General features: G+C 34.2%; 1 protein-coding gene across 1 annotated transcript in view; it reads right to left on the bottom strand.

Annotated features, from left to right (window-relative positions):
- Positions 1-22909, bottom strand: part of LOC148942887 (S-adenosylhomocysteine hydrolase-like protein 1) — a 159830-nt gene that overhangs the window by 6261 nt on the left and 130660 nt on the right. Inside the window, 2 exon segments of the mRNA XM_089102386.1 lie at positions 1535-1687; positions 3568-3631. Coding sequence (XP_088958512.1) covers positions 1535-1687; positions 3568-3631 — 217 coding nt within the window.

The following is a 22909-nucleotide window of genomic DNA, read 5'->3' as shown; positions in this document are numbered from 1 at the left end:
TCCTCTGAAACTCTCTTGACTGCTTACAGATCAGTACTATTTGCATATTTTTCCAGGTTTAAGAATATTGTCACTCTTTCTTAATTACGCACGCTGGTTATTATTCTGTTGGTTTATAGCTTGGATTAATGGACTTTTTAAATATTTAAAGCACATGTTTTATAATTGATAAAAAAAATTAAATTTTTTAAGATTAGGTAGTGTTTATACCAAGTGATTATTCCAGAAACTGGAATTTCCAATACAGCAGCCTGTTTTTTTTTCAAAATCAATTTTCTAATTTTATTTTAGAAAGATTCGTGAAAATATCAATTACTTCCAGACATACCAAAAAGGCTTTTAATTTAAAAAAGTCAATGCAGGTACAGCTATAACAAGCTCTGCGATAGAGTCTACAAATTGTATAGGTTTTTGCAAATTGCAAGGTTTCAGATTTTTGAATCTGTTCATGCCAGAGTTGGATCTCTTGATCCTCCTTAACATGTTTCAGCTTCCGATAAATTTCCTCTGGATCGCCTGTTGGACCAAGATCTTCATTCCAAGCGTATGAAAGTCCGGCTTTATCAAGGAGGGCTTTAACATGGAACGGCCACGATCTTTTTCTACCTTGCTGCAATAATTCAAAATATGCGGCTTTCATGAGCTTCTCATCTGGTAGTTGGATAATTTTCAGCCAAAATTTTACAACTTGTAGTAACCTTTCTTTATGCAGCGAAAACAAACCTAGATCTCCCTTAAGAGCCTGCGCATGAGTTGTAGCATGTACCCTAACCAATCTTTTGTAATATTGTAGTTGAACCATTTCTAATTGCGGGATAACCTCATATCCCCAAAGCTCCGACATTTTTTTTTAAGATTAGGTAGTGTTTATACAAAATGATTATTCCAGAAACTGGGATTTCCAATACAGCAGACTGTTTTTTTTTTTCAAATTCAATTTTCTAATTCTATTTTAGAAAGATTCGTGAAAATATCAATTACTTCCATGTATACAAAAAAAGGCTTTTAATTTAATAAAGTCAATGCAGGTACAACTATAACAAACTCTACGATAGTCTACATTTGTATACCAAAATATACGATAGATTAAAGGGTTAAAGACGCATTGAAAACAGTATTAATGTTTTTACGAAGTGTCGCTTACCCTTTATTTCAATAAGATGAAATAAGAGAAAACTGAATAGAAGACGAATTTAACTGGAGAAAATGCATTTTTGTCGTTAAATAGATTGCGGTCAGAGTAACTCCGAATAAGCATCTCAAATGCCACTAGGCATGTGCGCTGTTTTTTAAGATTGTATATATATTTGTGTTTAAATAAAAATGTTCTAATCTAAAAAACCTCATCCAATCAAAGGGAAACCTAATAAGTCAAAGAAGTGTTGCCACTTGCTGTACATCCTTGCTATTTTTAGTGCTTTATTGTCTAATAGTACTTTTTTGTAAATAAAGTAGAGTTTTGTACAAAAATAAACTATAGGATTAAAATCCACCGTAAGAAACAGCATTAAAGAGGTTTTGCAGACTGTCTTACCAGGCTTGAAGAGCACAAATTGGGTCAATTTCCGTTACATAGACAACGGCTCCCAATGCTTTCAAAGACTGACAACAACCTTTTCCAACCTCACCATATCCACAAACCACAACTTGCTTTCCAGCGAACATCATGTCAGTAGCACGCTTTAAACTAAAACAAAGAAGAAGCTTCAAAAATATAGGATTTGTTCAATTGTTATCAATTTGATAAAATTGAGACTATCCATTTATTTATTTATAACGCAAAAGATATAAAAAAAATTCAATACACTGCAGAGTAGAGTAAAATCAAAAAAAAGGGCACAGTAAAAAAAAGAAAAAAGATAAGAACACAAAATACCCGCAACAACAATAAAACGAGAAAATTAGCCATGATAAAAAGAGAAAAAAAATCGAAATGCCAGTTGACCTAAATTAAATACAAGGACCGAAATTTCCCTTGTAGTGTTCGTAATGCCCAGTTCTACCTGAGAGATATCTCTGACACGGAACCAATGGATTATTTCAGCGTTATTTGCCATTACTATAACTGGCACACATAATCAATCCATATCATACAACCATCAAAACAGATAATAAACATGAGACCACCATGTACCATAACTTATACTTAGAACAAAAATTATACTGACGAGAAAAAAACCTTTAAGAAACTATTTTATTACAAATGGCGAGTTTTAGCCGCTTTTAGTCATAGAGGGACTCAACTAAAATGTAAACTTATGATTGTTGACATTTTTCAAAACAATGACACGCTCCAAAAATAATAGGGAACCTCCTACGGATCTGTTTTAATACTGGTCCAATAAGACAATTACTACCATATGACAGTGAAAAATATTGAGCGTTACTCTTATATAGTTTGTTGCAAAAAAAAAAAAAAAAAAAAAAAAAAAAAAAAAAAAAAAAAACTGTCTTCCTAATTTAGTAACTGAGATAAATGAGCACTTGGGCAAGGTCTAGACCTTACTCATCCATCCAATCACCTAGGACAAAACAGTACATCCAACCCGATAGTCCGAAAATCAAGTCCAAAATAAAGCAAAATCAGCATTAATAAGTGTAAGTCATTGTCCCAAAACCAAGCCATAGGACCTTAAGTCTACAAATACATTAAGTCTATAATACATTTGTTATAAATTTATAATTCATAGAAAATTCGTACATTATTACTGTTATATTTATTTCCCTTATAAATAAAAGAACTGAGGAGCAATTAATCCATATTAAAATTCTAATGATATTAAGTATAAAATACCAAACTTATAATAAGGAATGCAACAAATCTCAGGTCAAAAATAAACAAGTAAAAAACGATGCATCTAAATTTAAATTAAAAAAAAAGATTTCCGTCATGCATATAATTTGTAGCTTACTTGTTAATAGGAAATCAAAATTGTTCTTTACTACCTCAAAATAGTCAAGTAAATGGCACAAAGCCAATATAAAAGCCAGAAAATATAAGAGCAAAAAAGGAAATACCAAGTTAAAAAACATGAGAAACAACAAGCTTCGCATCAATAGCTGGACCATCCAAGGGGTACCTACATCCCTCCTCCCCCAAAGAGGAAAGAAAATATGAGCTTTTCCATGCTATATTACTTACATGGGTATGTGGCTACAGGAAATGCAACGCTTCTCAAACAATATCTTAAAATTTTAAAATTTTAAAAAATCTAAAATTTTACAAAACATAAAACAGGTTCAATCAGCATATAAGGAGTTAGGGACAAGCAATTAACACAGGAGCTTTTATTCTTATGCTGCACAAAAAACGACCTGCGTATCTTGATTATTTCCATAAACCCAAAAATTGATTAACTGACTTGCTAACTTGTCTTAACAGATATCACAAACATGGGATTTTTCTTATAAATGAGATGTACAGAAGTTTTGCATGTGTTAACCATTGATACTTTTGACATTGAAATAAATAAATTTATTCCAATGCCTAAGGCGACCAAAGATGTGTGAGTTAACTTCTTTCAACATGCATTAAAACATATCCTAACACAGAAATATAGGCTATACTAGCCGTTTGAATAATGCTGGTACATGGGGATAAATGAAGGTATTTTCGCGCAGTCACATTTGCCTAAAACAAGGGTAAAACACTTTAGATAAAAACCGTTCCAAAAATTAATTGTCACTGTAATTAAGAAATATACCTGTTGATTCAATAGAATAAGAGACCTGTACAATATATAAAGCACGGTTAAAAAAGATATGCCAAACAGGTCTAGGGTCTTCTGAAGACCTTTAAAAGTTGTCCGGGACGGAATTAACATCTTGAATTTATTGAAATACATAGATTTTCATGAACGACTATTCTACTTTTATCTTCGGCAACTCCGGAAGTTTACATTCAGACAAAAAGGTCCCACTTGAGATTGGGGGTTTAGGGGGCAAAATCAACCTCTAGAATGCTGCATGGTGTTCTGAGCCCCCACACCCAAAGTTGGATACGGGAGTGCACAAAGCCCATAAATATTCAATTTCGGCACTAAGACCACCTTAAAGTAAATATACCAAACCCCAGACCTCTCTGGAGAAATGAAAGCTTAGCACCCTTGTTAACACTATGCTATTCTTGACATTAAAATTTGGTATTATCAAGTACTAAGACAATTTGTCGCGCAGATAAATACTCGCAACCAAACATCCAGATCTGTCTAACCACTGGTCATCTAGATTTGCCGTATACTTTTTATTTAATTAAACTTTGACTTGCTAATGTATTTGAAAACTAAAACTATCCCTTCAAGAGATTGACTTTTGACACGGCTGCGTGCTGGTCTAAAGTTTAGTTGAAATACTAAGACACGAAAGAAAATTATATCGAAAGTTCTGTTTAAACACATGAATTTATTGTAGCCTAGATGTTTGTCAAACTATTTATTGAGACAGTCAAACATTTGAAAACTCATTTCCGTATACTAAAGTGAAGAGTAACTGCTTCTAAGAACTTCAGTAGAAATGTTAGAGTGAAGTTTAGTCGATACAGAATTTATGAGGTTTAATGGAAGCTCAGCAGATATAGGGGTACCGAGGCAAGAAAGAGAATGATATTAAAAAAAAATTTTAAGTTGAAACGACAGAAAAACTTTTCAATACAGAAAAAAAAAATGATAAAAGTCCGAAGATTATGGCTTCACATCTGGAAACTTTTATCAACAGCAAAAAAAAAGCTACAACAAAACAAGAAAAGGCAAAGAAAACATACAAACGCTATACGAAAAACAGAAATGTGACTTTGCTTTCGTTTTTCTTTCTTTTTTTTTTATAGCGTTTGTGTGATTATTTTATTATTTTTGTATTAAAAATAAACATTTTATTTTTCACTGTCTTAAAAATTCTTCCCCGTTATTAATCAACTTTCGTTTCTGGATTAGTAAACGGAATTGTCTGAATTGTATTTGGAAAGATAGTTTATGTTTGTCATACTATTATAGAGACAACTAAAAATCTAAAAAAAAGCATTCCGAGCACTAGGATACCAGATCTAATCGAACTCATTGACTGAATTAGGAAAGAACAACTGGCTCTAGGCGAACCCCTAAAAAAAAATTAAATAAACGGATTGAAAAATCAACGAAATTTAGCAGAAGTGGAGCAGAGCAAGTTTAGTTGAAGTTTGGTGGTTTGAAGTTTAGTGAGAACACCCCAATACACAAAAGAATGCCGACAAAAAATCCATAGTTTTTTTTTTTTTTTTTTTTTTTTTTTTTTTTTATTCATGAATTTATTGTAATCTAGATGCTTGTTAGTAAAGCGGTCAGACATTTAGAAAAATTCCTTTGTATAATAGGGTAAAAAAAAGCTCTAATCAAACCCCTTGCAAGATGAAAAAGAAAAACACCTTTGGAAAGTTAATTTATCGATGTTTGCCCAGTAATAGACATTGCCTGAGCCATACTTATTGGGATGAAATTAATAGAGAAAAAGATTCAACGGTTAGTAACTAAGTAATTATAGGCTTGAAAGGAATGTACAAGATGTGAAATAACAGAATTTGGCCCTTTCTATTCTAGAAACTATTCCAGAATCATTAAACTTCTGGTTTTATTGTGGAACAAACTGAAACAAGCGCAATTTCTCTTTGCCATCATTTTTTAAAATGTTACAATGAAAGAATAATTCCATAGAACAAATGATAATCAAGCATGAACAGTAAAGGGAAACGGTAGATGAAGCAATCAATCCCAACCAACACCTAACATCACTTGCTTTCTGAGTCAACAAGCATTTTCGTGGTTAGAATTTTATCTCTGCTTAAAGAAACTTCAGAATAGCAAGTATAGCTGAACAGTAAATATACTACTACAGTACTACTACTACTAACCCACTGCACTATCAAGCCGTCTGAAGCCAACACAGCTGTGCATGCTTTTCCTCCACCTCAATCTATTCACAGCTGAACTCTTTACCCCTTCCTAAGAACTTCTAACCTCCCTTAAATTCTTCCTTATGTCCTCTCCTCATCCCATTGGGCAAGGCCGTACCCACAGCGGGGGTTAGGGGGTTTGACCCCCCCCCCGAAATGTTTGTTTGACTCGTAAAAACGTAACAAAAATGGATATAAACAAATTTTGTATACTTTTTTTTTAGTTTTTTGTGGTAACCCCCCCCCATCCGAAAAAAAATCTGAGTAAAACCCCACCCGAAAAAAAATCCTGGGTACGGCCTTGCCATTAGGGGACGATCTACTTTTTGTGTTGCCTCAGATGGATGGCCAAAGAAGCCATCTCTGAGAATATTATATTTTTCATTATAGCCCTAAAAAGGACTATCTTTTCATTAAGAATATCTTTCATTATAGCCCTAGAAAATGGGATAGAACCACATTTTCCGTACATCTTGTTTTTTGACAAGCGGCCAATCAAACGGGAATAATACATTAGGCTAACATGATTGCAATAAACCTACTGAGAAGTACTGAGTTATATTTACTACTCTAATTTCTTCTCTAGAATTGACAAGAAATCAGAAGAATAGAGTGGCGTCGCTAAATAACACACACAATTATAACAGGGAGGGTAAATAGCTTCATCTCGGACATAACCACACTACGGAGAAAAATAACCCCTTTACTATACGGCTGAATATCGACATTAATGATATAACATTGAGCGTTGCACAACAATAACGAACACACCCGGCGTGAATACAGAAGAACAAATGCTTACAGAAAATATCTAGTCTATTATAATTTTTATTTAAAGGAATACAGGATATTATGAATAACAACATACTTAACATTTTATAGTTCGGGGGGGGGGCGGGGGTACAAAAAATTACTTTTAAAAACGTATCAAAAGTTTGTTTATATTCATTTTTGCTATTTTTTTATGAGTCGGACAAACAATTCACGGGGGGAGGGGGTTAACCCCCCCCTAGATATGGCCTTGCTTACAGGTGATGATGAAAGTGTTGACCATGAGCTTCGATACTCAATTAGAACATCCCAACTTGATCCCGATAACAATTGCCAGCTCATATTGACTGAGAGTTCAAAGCGATCACACCTATCTAAAAACGGATATTTTCCGAACATAATCAAATTAGTAAGTTTCGCAATCTAATCTCAGTGACGTAAAAGAACATGTATTTCATAAGAAATTGCACCATCTCCGGCTTATGTTTACCTGCTACCTGTTAAATGATATTTGATAGCGTTTTGCCTTAGGAACTACAGATAAACTATGAGGGAAAAATTTGTTAATTCGCCGCTGTTGAACTTTCTTTTCCGTTCGCTGAATAATGGCAATAAGCTATCGCAAGTAATTGACTCCGCAGTTAAGTTCCATGACAAGGAAAGGATAAATGAAGCCCGAGTTTTGCTGCATGAAATCACATGCGCTAACGATCGGTTGTCTGTGAAAGTCACAGTTTATAGAATTATCCAGTAAGTTTATCGCAGATCATTTCTGGTCTTCATTCTCGGTGCGAACAAAAAGCTCCTCCCACTTATTTCTGCATTAGCGGGTTAGTGTGTTTTCGTCAATCAATGATAAATGGTTACAAAGTGCATTGTTTGTAATTGCGAAAGCAGAAAAAAACTTGGTGAGCCAGCCAAGTGGTTTGAAAGTGTCCCATCTCGCAGGTATGACTTAATTTATATACAGATTATGACTTAATCTATTATATACATACAGTGGACTAAAATCATTGGCCTATGTAAGATTTTGTAAAAAAGGAGGCGGGGGGTTAATGAAATTAGTGAAAATAAGGAATTTTTTTTCTCCTAATAACTGGTGGAATGGGTGTGATGGTTTCAGGGGCAGATCCAGGATTTTTTTATGGGAGGGGGCGCAAAGTAGGTTGATCCGACAAACTTACGTTAGGAGCAAGTTAAATTAATGCAAAATTGCGTTAATTAGGTAAATTACACTACTTTAGACTACTTTACGGGGTTAACCTTCGCCCCCCCCCCCTCTGGATCCGCAACTGGATAGTTTATCATATTTTTTTTCACGTCGTGATGTTTATTTTCTCAGATTGTAGTTCCTGTGATATTTGAAAAGTCTAGTTACCGGTTTTGGCGGAGAGCCTAGATAAGACTAGTTTTGTTTTCATCATGTTTTCATATGTAAAGATTTTGTTTGGCACACGTCATATTACGAAGTAAAATTTAAGAATCGAGAAATCGAGAGACGTACCTATCAAAGAAAATAAACTAGCAAATAATTATTTTAGTTTTAATAGTTTAAATATTTAACTATCACTTTTTTTGAATAAAGGTGTAAATTTTTTAAAATTTGTGTTTGATTGTCTCCTTAATGAGCTCCTCAGTAATACAGACAATAAAACTCAAACCAATATCAATAAACATATGTGAAAAGTGGAAGTGACTATATTTGATTTAGCTGCAAGTCTACATTCACGCCCACCACATAGTTTCCCTTTGAGAAAAAATTGATAAAACTTTTTAAACTGAAATATCAATACGAAGCGCCAAATATCATAATCAAATGTCATCGCTTTATGGCATTTTTCAAATAAAACTTATTTTTTACTTGATTATCGTCGTAAATTTATTCTTTGTCTTTCTTTCCATTCTTAAACCAATGTTATATTTACCTTTTGCATTATTACAGCCCACTTTATATACATTCATATAAATTTATATGCAGTGTTACCGCCATACCAATTATTCTCCTTTCCTTTTTTATTCTTTAATAATAATTTCTGGTCGTTTTGAGTTTGAATTATTGTAGGCTTCTATTTCTACTGATCTTAAGTTTAATATGGCCTTTACTTTTCTTTAAAAAAATATACTTTATTCATATATTTCGTATATAGTATATATATATATATATATATATATATATATATATATATATATATATATATATATATATATATATATATATATATATATATATATATATATATATATATATATTTATATCGGCGCGTACAAACAGCTCCTCTCATTTGATCTGCCATCAGCGGTCCAATTACCCTGGAACACGTATTTTGGCAGAAACTTTCTCAAAATGCCTTTGAAACCAACTTGAGACTTCGAAACCTATTTTTAATTCCTAAAAACATCTAATAATAGCATTACACTACTAACTACCGATGTTCATGTATGTATTGGAATAAATTAATTTAAAATTAGTTTCTTCAAAATTAGTGTTCCAACGTTGAAGCCAAGTTTCGCGTCCAAGAGAAATCTAACTTGTCTACCCGTGAAAAGATCTGATGCCGCTTTTGTTTATATCTGCAAAAACGTTCTCTGGAGCACTCGCACCCCGGTCCAGGTTTTTATAATGGGTGAGATGGGGAATGATCATACTGCTAATTCTATAAACTGTGGTGAAAGTCAAAGATGAAGATAACGTTAAAGAACTATGTCGTACGGCGGTCTCGGCGGTGAAAGATCAGAAATGTAAGCTTCCAAAGTTTGTGATAGTAGACCCACAAGAAGTTCCTACAACTGCAGATGAAATCAGTGCAGTCGTAATTACTCGTGTCAATGAGATGTGCAGAAAGGTAGACGGATTTATAGAATCACAAAGCCAGCAAAAATTCAGTCAAGTACTTACCCAGACTTCAAAAACCTCCGCCCACCCTCCCCAACAGTTATCCTACGCTGAAGTAGTAATAAAAAACTTTCCACGTGAATTAAAAACTCCCGAACCCCGCAAGGAGTTTATTACCCAATATTGCGAAAATGACTGTGATGAAGTTGTTGAGCTGAAGCGTTTTAAAACTGAAACTAAGCTACTTGTTAAGAACAAAAAGGCCGCCACACGCATCGCCCAAAAAAAATAGCAAAGTCAGGTCCAAACTTAGAAGCCCGTGCAAAGGCCCCATCATACATCGGTATCGTTACGCAAGTGCCTCGGGATGTTACAGAGGAGGAATTGAAGGCCCTCTTCATGGGCGTAATGGAGGTCAAACGTTGTGGTACTGCACACACATTTAAACTCTATTTTGAAACCACAGCTGACCTCAAACTTGCCGTCGACAGCCCGCCAATGGTTGGAATAGAACGGTTAAATGTGAAAAACTTCATTTTTTTGTCTCTCAAGTGTTACAAGTGCCATAAAAATGAGCATAAAGCCGCTTCGTGTAGAAATGAAGCTGTCTGTGGCCGATGCGCGAGTCCTGAACACGTTTCATCAAAGAACAACCCATGTACAAAGCCGATGCGTTGTGTAGCCTGTGATTCGTCGTCTCACACCTGATATCACGTAAAATGCCCTGAAAACCAAAAAGTGATTGCAGAGAAGCCTAACCATGGAAATTAGCGTCATTTCATAAAATATACATAGCGGTGCTCTTAATAAGCACCCTGTAATTGAAGAATTCTTGAGGAATTACGACGTGTTATGTTTACAAGAACATTTCTTAATCGAGTGCAATAAGGAGCTCCTTGAATTCTCTGATTCCCACGTGTTATTTTTTTTTGCCAGCCAAACGTCTTCTAAGCCACGGCAGACCTTCTGGCAGCATTACTACCCTAGTTCACAAAGCACTTCCCAGCGTCCTCGTGGAAACCTCAGCCAATCATATCGTTAATCAAATTGCGAATCTGACCGTTATTAACACTTACCTTCCGACAGATAGGTAATTATCGTCCAATCTCAATTCTTCCTGTTATACCCAAAGTGCTCGAGAGAATCATCTTCAGACGTCTGTCTCCCTTTCTGTTTGACAGTCAGCACTCCGTATCCTTGATTTCTCCTCACCAATATGGCTTTAGGCCGAAATTCTCAACTTCTCATGCTCTAATTGACGCCACACAGTTCATACGCTCACAACTCGACCTTAAAAAAACTGTATTGGGCTTATTTTTGGATTTTTCTAAGGCCTTTGACATGGTCGATCATAGTATTTTAATAAGTAAATTAAATAGTTACGGTATTCGTGGTGTTCCCCTCTCTTGGTTTGATTCTTATCTATCTGGAAGGGTACAGAGTGTGAGCCTGGGTGGAGTATCCTCTCAGCCCTTACCTGTTCAGAGGGGTGTCCCGCAAGGCTCCGTTCTAGGCCCTATTTTATTTCTCCTATATATCAATGATCTTTTTATAGACCTGGGCCCTTCAGTGTATCCTGTATTATTTGCTGATGACAGCAACTTCTTCATCACTGGCACCAATCTACCATTGGCAATAACCTCTGCCCAAGTTCTTCTGAACAGAGTCCAGGCGTGGTGCCTTACGAATAAAATGACCATTAATAGCAAAAAAAGTCAAATAGTGTTATTCAGAACCCCCTACAACAAAGAAGTTATTCAACCTGCTCTTGGTCTTAGGTCCTCCTCCGACATCCCCCCGCAAGTGGAGGCTACCAAGTTTCTTGGTGTATTTATTGACTCATGCTTGTCATTCTCTAATCATATTTCTTACATAACAGCCATAATTTTGAGACAAGTAGCTATGATTAACCGTGTGAATTATTTTTTTCCTCCTGACATCCTAGTTACCCTCTATTATTCCTTTATTTGTCCTTAACTTTTTTATTGCGGATCAGTTTGGGGCAATACAAAACGGTCCTTCATTAAAAAACTCAAATTTGCCCAAAACCGCGCCATTAAAGCAGTTTTTCGGCTTCCCCGTCTATATCCAACTCGTGATTTGTATTCAGATTTTGGCATAGCTCCACTTGATCAAATCATACAAAAACTAAATTTATTGCTTGCTTAGTCTGCTTTACACAATAATCTTTCACCTCAAGTCCTAACCTATTATAATATTATTAATTCGGAAGCCCACTGTCTCCGTTCTTCCAATAGAGCCTTTAAAATTTCTAAATGCGTTTCTAGTGCTGCCCAGCAATCTCCCATTTAAAAATCTATTATCCAATGGAACAAAATTCTCTCCAGTGTTGAACTAGCCGCAAGTTTCTGCAAGTTTTATAAAAATGTAACAAAACTTGATAGTATAATTTAATATTTCCATTTTTAACAAATTTGTTCTATAGCCATGTTTTATTCTTATATATTTTTTTTTTCAGTGTTACTTTAATATTTTTTTTCTTTTGGTCCTTAACAAGTTATCTTCTAGGATCTTTATTGTTATTGATGTTTGTGTTATGTTTTTATTCGAATAAAATTGAATTGAATTGAATTGACAGATTACAAGTCCAAAAAATCTGCAAAATGCTTTGCTCTCGCGGCCAAACGTCTTGCAAAATGTGTTACCCGCAATACTATGCCCGAAAAGCTCCTGATTGGTGATTTCAATTGTGACTTATGTGACTTGACCTCAAGTCGATCAAATCTTATCCTGCAGCTTGCCAGTGACCTAGAGGTTCTAATGAAAAATCGTGACGCAACTTATCTTCATCATACTGGGGCCACTACCAATATCGATCACGTTTTAGCATCAGGAAATCTGACCCAAAACCAAGTAAAAGTCCTGTCTTCAACATACACTTCTGACCATTTTCCGATAACTGTCAACGTAAAAATTTCTGCTGCTGCCCTAACAGCCAAGATTCCAGTCTGGTTTGTCAAAGAAGAGTGGGAAAAGACAGACGCATTATCTTTCTAATCGGTCTGTGTTACAATCCTTCGTAAGATTAACATCCCTTTCATTCTTTTACAAAAATATGCAGTTATTTCTCGTGACGATGTTCATGTGCTTATGGACATTTATTGTGCTCTTATTTGCCATGCCATTAAATGCGGCATAAAAGCTGCTGTGCCGACAGTGAAAATCAGGCGTGGAACGCGAACTCAAGGTTGGTCCCGGAACTCCGAACTGAAATCTGCGTGTCAGAATTCTAACTATTGGTTCCCAGTCTGGCTTGATTGTGACAGACCACGAACAGGCTGGGTTAACTGTGTCCGGAAACACGCAAACCGTGTATTTGCCAAAGCTCTAAACAAGCACAGGAGCGATTGCATAACAAATTTTTCTGAAAGCGTAAACCAAAATCCTAGTACCCTGTGGAAACATGCCCTACGACCCCAATGTTATGCTACGCCGGATTCTGTTCCTGGTGAAAATCTCTTGGAAGACCATTACCGCCGAGAGTTTGCACCTCCCGCCTCCAATCTTAGTGCAGAACATGCTGTAAAGCTTAACTGCAGTTTACAATGCCATACAAATAGTGATTTTGTTGTGACAAGAAGTATGGTTATCTCTGCTATAATGAAGTTAAAAAAGAAATTCAGTAGGGGTACTGATGGTATCTGCGGGGCTGCTCTTGATTTCAGTAGTGATCTTCTGATTGACCACCTGAGCTTACTATACCAAATGATATTCTCCTCTGGAATAGTGCCAAAATCTTTTTGCAAAGGTAAAATGATCCCTATGTTAAAGCGAGGTAAACCTCCCCACCTTTGCAGTTCGTATAGACCCATTACTGTGTCGAATGTTTTTTGTAAGTTATTTGAGTTGCTAACATGCGATGAAATTCGGTCAAAATGTTACGTTCCTTCGGAGCAATTTAGATTTCAGAAGGGACTAGGGTGTGGTCATGCCCTGTCAGCTCTATGTGCTATAATTTTGGATGCTGATGCAGCTAGTGAATCTCTAGTTCTTGGTAGCCACTATGTGCACCGTGCATTTGATTAACTCGTCCACGAATATATTTTGTATTCGGCATACAAGAGGGGGGTCAACCCTTCGGTGATAGGAGCGTATCGGGATTTATATGGTAATTTCGTGGTCCGTATCTATATTCCTGTTATGAGTGATATTTATGGTGTCTTACCGGTTTATAAGGGAGTGAGACAGGGATCTATTATTTCACCTGATTTTTTCAATAATGCAATAATAGAGCCACAATCGCAAATTGAATGTTCATGCATAGTTCGCGGTTTGAATCTAAGCCTAGTTTGCTATGCTGATGATGTTTTTATGCCTTGTCGGACCATTGCGCGCCTCGAGGAGAATTTTAAAATATTAAATAATAAGTACCGGAAAATTGGTCTTAGTTTCAATGCAGCTAAGTCTGAGATTGTTCTTTTTAATTGGAATGATTCGACTGATGCATTTATTAGACTTGGTGATATTACCGTTAAGCCAGTGTCTTCGTTAACTTATTTGGGCCTTTCTGTCGGGACTTCCGTGCGAGCTACATGCTCGCTCATAGTTAGCCATCTGCAAAAGCGTATTTCGACGTCATATGGTAACATTGTAGTAAACAAACTCCATTTTAATCGCATGATTTTAGCTACGTTGATTAAGGCAACCGCGCTGCCGCATATTCTGTATATTGCACCTTTCTGGAGAATGCTTCAGAAATCAAACATTAAGCAAATTCGGTACTACTACTTTCGTTATGCAAAGTATCTGTTGAGACTACCTTTGTGGACGCGCAACTCATATATTAGCCTTCATTATAAAGTAACAGAACTATGTCAGGCCGTTATAAAACAGATTGACAATTTTAATGCAAGGCTGTCGCACGAGTGGTCGTCCCTCCTGCGGCAGTAGTGGCGATGTAGTGCTTTTAAGTATTTGTTCTGTATTGTTTTGTTGCTTTATTTTTGTTTTTTTTTTCTCTTTTCTTTTTTTTGTGTTTTATATTGTACTCCGTCTTCTTGCTTTTTTTGTAGTGACAAGTTAGAAAATAAATAAATAAATAAATATGGTAACAATGCCAGAAAGTTATTCATTTTCAACTCTTCAATTATATGCAAGCTGCTACTGTCCACTTTACTCTTCAAGTTACCCCATAAATGAATATCAAGGTAGAATTATATGGTGATCTGGGAGGCATGGGCGCCCATAGACTGAATTTTAGGGGGGGGGGGCTTACCTGGTCTAATTATCACTTCCAGTGCGGTATAATTGAAATCTCGTGACACTGCCTAAGTAAAGAGCGATGTGGGCACAGTATATTGTTATTTTTTATACCAGGGCAGTTCTTATAGAAAGAAACTTCATAAGATCTTCGAAAGAGCTCATGGAGGACAACTAGCTCCCCCTCTCCTACTTCAATCACTTCCCCAAACGCATCCAATCAAAATTTTGAGTTCAGTGTAGTTTTAAGGTCCGGAAGTTATGATTTTGAGAATGGCAACCCCCCCTCCCCACAACCCTCAGAGCAAGGGTTGTAAGTGATGGCCTGTGGGAATATAAGTTTTTTTTTTTATAGAAAGGGTGGTCGTATAAACCTCAGAGGGGGCTCATTTGATCGTTAATCAGAAGTTCTACTGGCCTTTCGTACAGTCAAAAGTGATTGGAGGTCATTCAGCCCCCTCCCCGTACACCAATCATTTCTCCAAACACATTCAATCATAGTTTTTGAGAAAGCCATTTTCTTTCAGTGTAGTTGAAAGGTCCAGAAATTATGTCTTTGAGGATACCCCCCCCCCCATATAGCCCTCAGGTCAAGGGATGTAAGTTACGCCCTGGGAGCATATAAGTTTTTATAGAAATGGTGGTGGTATAAACTTCAAAATCAGAAGTTATAGTGCTCTGTTCAAGAGTCAAATTTATGAGAAGACAACTAGACCCCCCCACACACACACACATGTTATATGTTCTAGAGATGTATGTGAAATTTTTAGATAGCATTTTGTTGTAGTTGAAGATTCAAAAAAGACTTGGTCGATTGGTAATTGAAAGGCCTAATGCCATCTTTAATAGTTAAAAGTGATTGGGGAGCAACCCCCAATCACCCCCATCATTTCCCCAAACACTTCCAGTCAAAATCTCGAGACAGTTATTTTGTTTGACGTAGTTTAAAAGTCAAGAAATTATGTCTTTGAGGATGAGAACCCCCTCATGGTCCTCAGGGCAAGGTTTGTAAGGTATGACCCGAGGGCATTTAAGGTTTTTATGGAAACAGGGGTCATATAAACTTCGGAGGGGGCTCATTGGAGTGGAAATCGGAAGTTGAAGAGCCATTTTTAAGAGTCAAATTTTTCGGAGGGCATCTATACCCCCTCCACGTCATTTGTTCCCCCAATGCATTGGATAGAAATTTTAAGATAGCCATTTGTTAAAAAATAGTTCAAAGATCTCATAACACGGCCTTTGGGGTTGACACAACCCCCTAAAGTATGGGGATAAGGGTTTTAAGTTATGCCCCGGGGAGTTGTAAGGTTTTCATGAAGAGTTGGTCTTGTGAAATTTAGAGGAGGTTCATTTGATTCGAAATGCACATTTCTAGTTTCATTTTAAGAGTCAAGCGTGATATAGCGAAAATAGCCCCTCCCCCCTCTCCCTGATACCCTCTTTTCCCCAAACACTAGTAGTATCAATGTGCACAGGTTCAGGGATACATTCAGGGATACATTCACACCTACAAGACCATACACAGTTTCAGGGATACATTCACACCTTCAGGTTTTTTAAACTTGGCAATGTATAATGTAGTCAAGCATGTTTTGAGAGTTTGGTCGTAATAATATAATTTAAAGCAGGTTTTTTTCTGTTTTTGTTGACGATTGCACAATGAATGTACGTCATGAATTCACGTCTACATTCTTAAAAAAAAAACTGGTGTGATATAAAGTAGTCAGACTGTTTTGGGAGCACACACGAAACTATGGAAATGCTTTTACAATCGGAAATGTATGATTAACATTTGCAAAAACGAGGTAATGTGATTTGCAAAATGAAGGAGATGGGAGAATTGTGTACTGTATAATAGAAAAGTAATGTTTCGGAGAGTATTGACAATTTCAAAGAGTTTAGAAATAAAAAAAATTTAACAAGAAATGGCTGAAAAGTGTTTTGAGGGGGATGGGTTGCACGGAGGGTTGAGGTGCACGAGGGTTCAGTTAAAGTGGGTACATTGACACGGGGGTTCAGTTAAATGGGGTCGAGTTGCACGAGGGTTCAGTAGCACGAGGGTTCAGTAGCACGGAGGTTCAGTTGTACGGGGTTTCGGTTATCCAGGGGTTCAGTTGCACGGGGGTTTTTCTGTTTTTAGTGTTATGGTTACTTTCGAACGAGCTGCACTTAACTTTCACCTTGTTTCCCAAAAACTGTTTAAAATTAGGGTTTTTTTTTGTAGTTGTTTTCGTTTTTGCTTTATTGTTCGACTTGATAGGAATTCTGAAACCAGAAGGTCGTTGAAATTTCTTAATAATTAAAGATTTTGTTTTTCTTCTAAAGGGCTTAATATTCTAAAGGTTTTATCTTTTGGCGGATAACATTAAACCCAAGGAAATTTATGTATTAGGAAACAGCGTATAAAGCCAATCATTTTCATGTATCTATAATTATTAAAATTCTGTTTTTAGAGTTATGGTTACTTTCGGACGAGTTGCACTTTACTTTCACCTTGTTTCCCAAAAACTGTCTAAAATTGGGGTTTGTTGGTAGTTGTTTTCGTTTTTGCTTTATTGTTCTACTTTATAGAAATTCTGAAACTGGATGGTCGTTGAAATTTATTAATAACTAAAGATTATGTTTTTCTTCTAAAGGGCTTAATATTCTCAATGTTTTATCTTATGACGGATAACATTAAAACTAAGGAAATTTATGTATTTGGAATCAGCGTATAAAGCCAATCATTTTCATGTATCTATAATTATTAAAATTCGGTTTTTAGAGTTATGGTTACTTTCGGACGAGTTGCACTTTAATTTCACCTTGTTTCCAAAAAACCGTTTAAAATTAGGGTTTTTTTTGTAGTTGTTTTCGTTTTTGCTTTATTGTTCGACTTGATAGGAATTCTGAAACTGGATGGTCGTTGAAATTTCTTAATAACTAAAGATTTTATTTTTCTTCTAAAGGGCTTAATATTCTCAAGGTTTTAGCTTTTGGCGGATAACATTAAACCCAAGGAAATTTATGTATTTGGAATCAGCGTATAAAGTCAATCATTTTCATGGATCTATAATTATTCAAATTCTGTTTTTAGAGTTATGGCTACTTTCGGACGAGTTGAACTTTACTTTCACCTAGTTACCCAAAAACTGTTTAAAATTAGGGTTTTTTTGTAGTTGTTTTCGTTTTTGCTTTATTGTTCGACTTGATAGGAATTCTGAAACAGGATGATCGTTGAAATTTCTTAATGACTAAAGATTTTGTTTTTCTTCTAATAGGCTTAATATTCTCAAGGTTTAAGCTTTTGGTGGATAACATTAAATCCAATAAAATTTATAGATTTGAAGTCTGTGTATTAAACCGTTCCTATTCATATATATATTATTATTAAAACTCCATTTTTAGAATTAGGTACTTTCAAACGAGGTGCCCTTTAATTTCACCTTGTTCCACAAAAACTGTTTAAAACTAGGGTTTAGTTTTTGTAGTTGTTTTCGTTTTTGCTTTATTGTTCGACTTAATAGGAATTCTGAAACCGGATGGTCGTTGAAATTTATTAATAATAAAAGATTTTGTTTTTCTTCTAAAGGGTTTAATATTCTCAAGGTTTTAGCTTTTGACGGATAACATTAAACCTAAGGAAATTTATGTATTTGGAATCAGCGTATAAAGCCAATCATTTTCATGTATCTATAATTATTAAAATTCTGTTTTAGAGTTATGGTTACTTTCGGACGAGTTGCACTTTAATTTCACCTTGTTTCCCAAAAACTGTTTAAAATTGGGGTTTTTTTGTAGTTGTTTTCGGTTTTACTTAATTGTTAGACTGGATAGAAATTCTTAAACTGGATGGTGGTTGAAATTTTTTAATAGATAAAGATTTTTTTTTTATTCTAAAGGTCTTAATATTATCAATGTTTTATCTTTTGACGGATAACATTAAAACTACGGAAATTTATTTATTTGGAATCAGCGTATAAAGCCAATCATTTTCATGTATCTATAATTATTAAAATTCTGTTTTTAGAGTTATGGTTACTTTCGGACGAGTTGCACTTTACTTTCACCTTGTTTCCCAAAAACTGTTTAAAATTAGGTTTTTTTTGCAGTTGTTTTCGTTTTTGCTTTATTGTTCGACTTGATAGGAATTCTGAAACAGGATGATCGTTGAAATTTATTAATGACTAAAGATTTTGTTTTTCTTCTAAAAGGCTTATTATTCTCAAGGTTTAAGCTTTTGGTAGATAACATTAAACCTAAGGAAATTTATGTATTTTGAGTCTGCCTATAAAATAAATCATTTTCAAGTATCTATAATTATTAAAATTCTGGTTTTAGAGTTACGGTTAATTTCGGACAAGTTGCACTTTACTTTCATCTTGTTTCACAAAAACTGTTTAAAACTAGGGTTTTGTTTTTGTAGTTGTTTTAGTTTTTGCTTTATTGTTCGACTTGATAGGAATTCTGAAACTAGATGCTCGTTGAAATTTCTTAATAACTAAAGATTTTGTTTTTCTTCTAAAGGGCTTAATATTCTCAAGGTTTTAGCTTTTGACGGATAACATTAAACCTAAGGAAATTTATGTATTTGGAATCAGCGTATATAGCCAATCATTTTCATGTATCTATAATTATTAAAATTCTGTTTTTAGAGTTATAGTTACTTTCGGACAAGGTGCCCTTTAATTTCAACTTGTTTCCCAAAAACTTTTTACAATTAGGGTTTCTTCTGTAGTTGTTTTGGTTTGTGCTTTATTGTTCGACTTTAGAGGAATTCTGAAACTGGATTGTTGTTGAAATTTTTTAATAGCTAAAGAGTTTGTTTTTCTTATAAAGGGCTTAATATTCTCAAGGTTTTACCTTTTGACGGATAACATTAAACCTAAGGAAATTTATGTATTTGGAATCAGCGTATAAAGCCAATCATTTTCATGTATCTATAATTATTAAAATTCTGTTTTTAGAATTATGGTTACTTTCGTACGACTTGCACTTTACTTTCACCTTGTTTCCCAAAAATTGTTTAAAATTAGGGTTTTTTTGTAGTTGTTTTCGTTTTTGCTTTATTGCTCGACTTGATAGGAATTCTGAAACTGGATGGTTGTTGAAATTTCTTAATAACTAAAGATTTTGTTTTTCTTCTAAAGGGCTTAATATTCTCAAGGTTTTAGCTTTTGGCGGATAATATTACACCCCAGGAAATTTATGTATTTGGAATCAGCGTATAAAGTCAATCAGTTTCATGTATCTATTATTATTAAAATTCTGTTTTTAGAGTTATGGCTACTTTCGGACGAGTTGCACTCTACTTTCACCTCGTTTCCCAAAAACTGTTTAAAATTAGGGTTTTTTTTGTAGTTGTTTTCGTTTTTGCTTTATTGTTCAAATTGATAGGAATTCTGAAACAGGATGATCGTTGAAATTTCTTAATGACTAAAGATTTTGTTTTTGTTCTAAAAGGCTTAATATTCTCAGGGTTTTAGATTTTGACGGATTACATTAAAGCTAAGGCAATTTATGTATTTGGAGTCAACGTATAAAGCCAATCATTTTCATATATATATAATTATTAAAATTCTGTTTTTAGAGTTATGGTTACTTTCCGACGACTTGCACTTTAATTTCACCTTGTTCCCCAAAAACTATTTAAAATTAGGGGTTTTTTTGTAGTTGTTTTCATTTTTGCTTTATTGTTCGACTTGATAGGAATTCTGAAACAGGATGGTCGTTGAAATTTCTTAATTAATAAAGATTATGTTTTTCTTCAAAAATGCTTAATATTCTCAAGGTTTTAGATTTTGACGGATAACATTAAACCTAAGACAATTTATGTATTTGGAGTCAGCGTATAAAGGCAATAATTTTTATGTATCTATAATTATGAAAATTCTGTGTTTAATTAAATGTACTTTCGGAAAAGGTGATCATTAATTTCGCCTTGTTCCCAAAAAACTGTTATAAGTAAGGGTTTTTTTTGTAGGTACTTTCTGTTTTGCGCTAGTGTTTAATATTATAGGAAATATTAAACTGAATAGTTGTTTAAATTTATTAATGACTAAATATTTTTTTTATATTATAAAAGTCTTAATATTATAAAGGTTTTAGCTATTGACGGATAACATTAAACCTAAGGAAATTTATTTATTTGGCATCAGCGTACAAAGCCAATCATTTTCATGTATCTATAATTATTAAAATTCTGTTTTTAGAGTTATGGTTACTTTCGGACGAGTTGCACTTTACTTTTACCTTGTTTCCCAAAAACTCTTTAAAATTAGGGTTTTTTTTGTAGTCGTTTTCGTTTTTGCTTTATTGTTCGACTTGATAGGAATTCTGAAACAGGATGGTCGTTTAAATTTCTTAATGACTAAAGATTTTGTTTTTCTTCTAAAAGGCTTAATATTCTCAAGGTTTTAGCTTTTGACGGATAACATTAAACTTAAGGAAATTTATGTATTTGGAATCAGCATATAAAGCCAATCATTTTCATGTATCTATAATTATTAAAATTTTGTTTTTAGAGTTATGGTTACTGTCGGACGATTTGCACTTTAATTTCACCTAGTTTCCCAAAAACTGTTTAAAATTAGGGTTTTTTTTGTAGTTGTTTTCGTTTTTGCTTTATTGTTCGACTTGATGGGAATTCTGAAAGAGGATGGTCGTTGAAATTTTGTAATGACTAAAGGTTAAGTTTTTCTTCTAAAGGGCTTAATATTCTCAAGGTTTTAGCTTTTGGCAGATAACGATAAACCCAAGATAATTTTAATATAGGGAATCTATGAATAAAGCCAATCCTTTGCAGGTATATATAATTACTAAAGTTCTATTTTTAGAGTTCTGGTTAATTTTGAATGAGTTGAAGTTTACTTTCACCTTGTTTCACAACAACTGTTTAAAGTTAGGTTTTTTTTGTAGTTCTTTTCGTTTTTTCTTTTTTTTTCGACTTAAGTGAAATTCTTAAACAGGTTTATTGTTGAAATTTTTGAATGACAAAATATTTTGTTTTTCTTCTAAAGGGAATAATGATCTCAAGATGTTAACTTTTTATAGACAACACGAAACCCCAGAAAATATAAGTATCTTGAGTCATCGTATAAAGAAGATACTTTTATGGCATCGGTTATTACTAAAATTCTGATTTTAGAGTTATAGTTACTTTCGGACAAGTTGCACTTTACTTTCACCTTGTTTCCCAAAAACTCTTTAAAATTAGGGTTTTTTTTGTAGTGGTTTTCGTTTTTGCTTTATTGTTCTACTTGATGGGAATTCTGAAAGAGGATGGTCGTTGAAATTTCTTAATGACTAAAGATTTTTTTTTTCTTCTAAAAGGCTTAATATTCTCAAGGTTTTAGCTTTTGACGGATAACATTAAACCTAAGGAAATTTATGTATTTGGAATCAACGTATAAATCCAATCATTTTCATCTATCTATAATTATTAAACTTCTGTTTTTAGAGTTTTGGGTACTGTCGAACGAGTGGTACTTTACTTTTACTTTGTTTACCAAGAACTGTTTAAAGTTAGTGTTTTTTTTTGTAGTTGTTTTTGGTTTTTCTTATTTTTTCGACTCGACGGGAATTATGAAAGTGGATGATTTTTGAAATTAATTAATGACTAAAGATTTTTTTTTTCTTCTAATAGGCTTAATATTCTCAAGGTTTTATCTTTTGGCGGATAACATTAAACCTAAGGAAATTTATTTATTTGGAATCAGCGTATAAAGCCAATCATTTTCATGTATCTATAATTATTAAAATTCTGTCTTTAGAGTTATGGTTACTTTCGGACGAGTTGCACTTTACTTTCACCTTGTTTCCCAAAAACTCTTTAAAATTAGGGTTTTTTTTGTAGTTGTTTTCGTTTTTGCTTTATTGTTCGACTTGATGGGAATTCTAAAAGAGGATGGTCGTTGAAATTTCCTAATGACTAAAGATTTTGTTTTTCTTCTAAAAGGCTTAATATTCTCAAGGTTTTAGCTTTTGACAGATAACATTAAACCTAAGGAAATTTATGTATTTGGAATCAGCGTATAAGGCCCATCAATATCAAGAATCTATAATTATTAAAATTCAGTTTTTAGAGTTATGGTAACTTTCGGACGAGTTGCATTTTACTTTCACCTTGTTTCCCAAAAACTGTTTAAAATTAGGGTTTTTTTTGTAGTTTTTTTCGTTTTTGCTTT

Source organism: Artemia sp. Qi Xiang Cuo, chromosome 16 (genome assembly GCF_049724085.1).
Source record: "Artemia sp. Qi Xiang Cuo chromosome 16, ASM4972408v1, whole genome shotgun sequence".
Classification (NCBI taxonomy): domain Eukaryota; kingdom Metazoa; phylum Arthropoda; class Branchiopoda; order Anostraca; family Artemiidae; genus Artemia; species Artemia sp. Qi Xiang Cuo.
The sequence above is the reverse complement of the archived record's forward strand: the minus strand, read 5'-3'. Positions and strand labels throughout refer to the sequence as shown.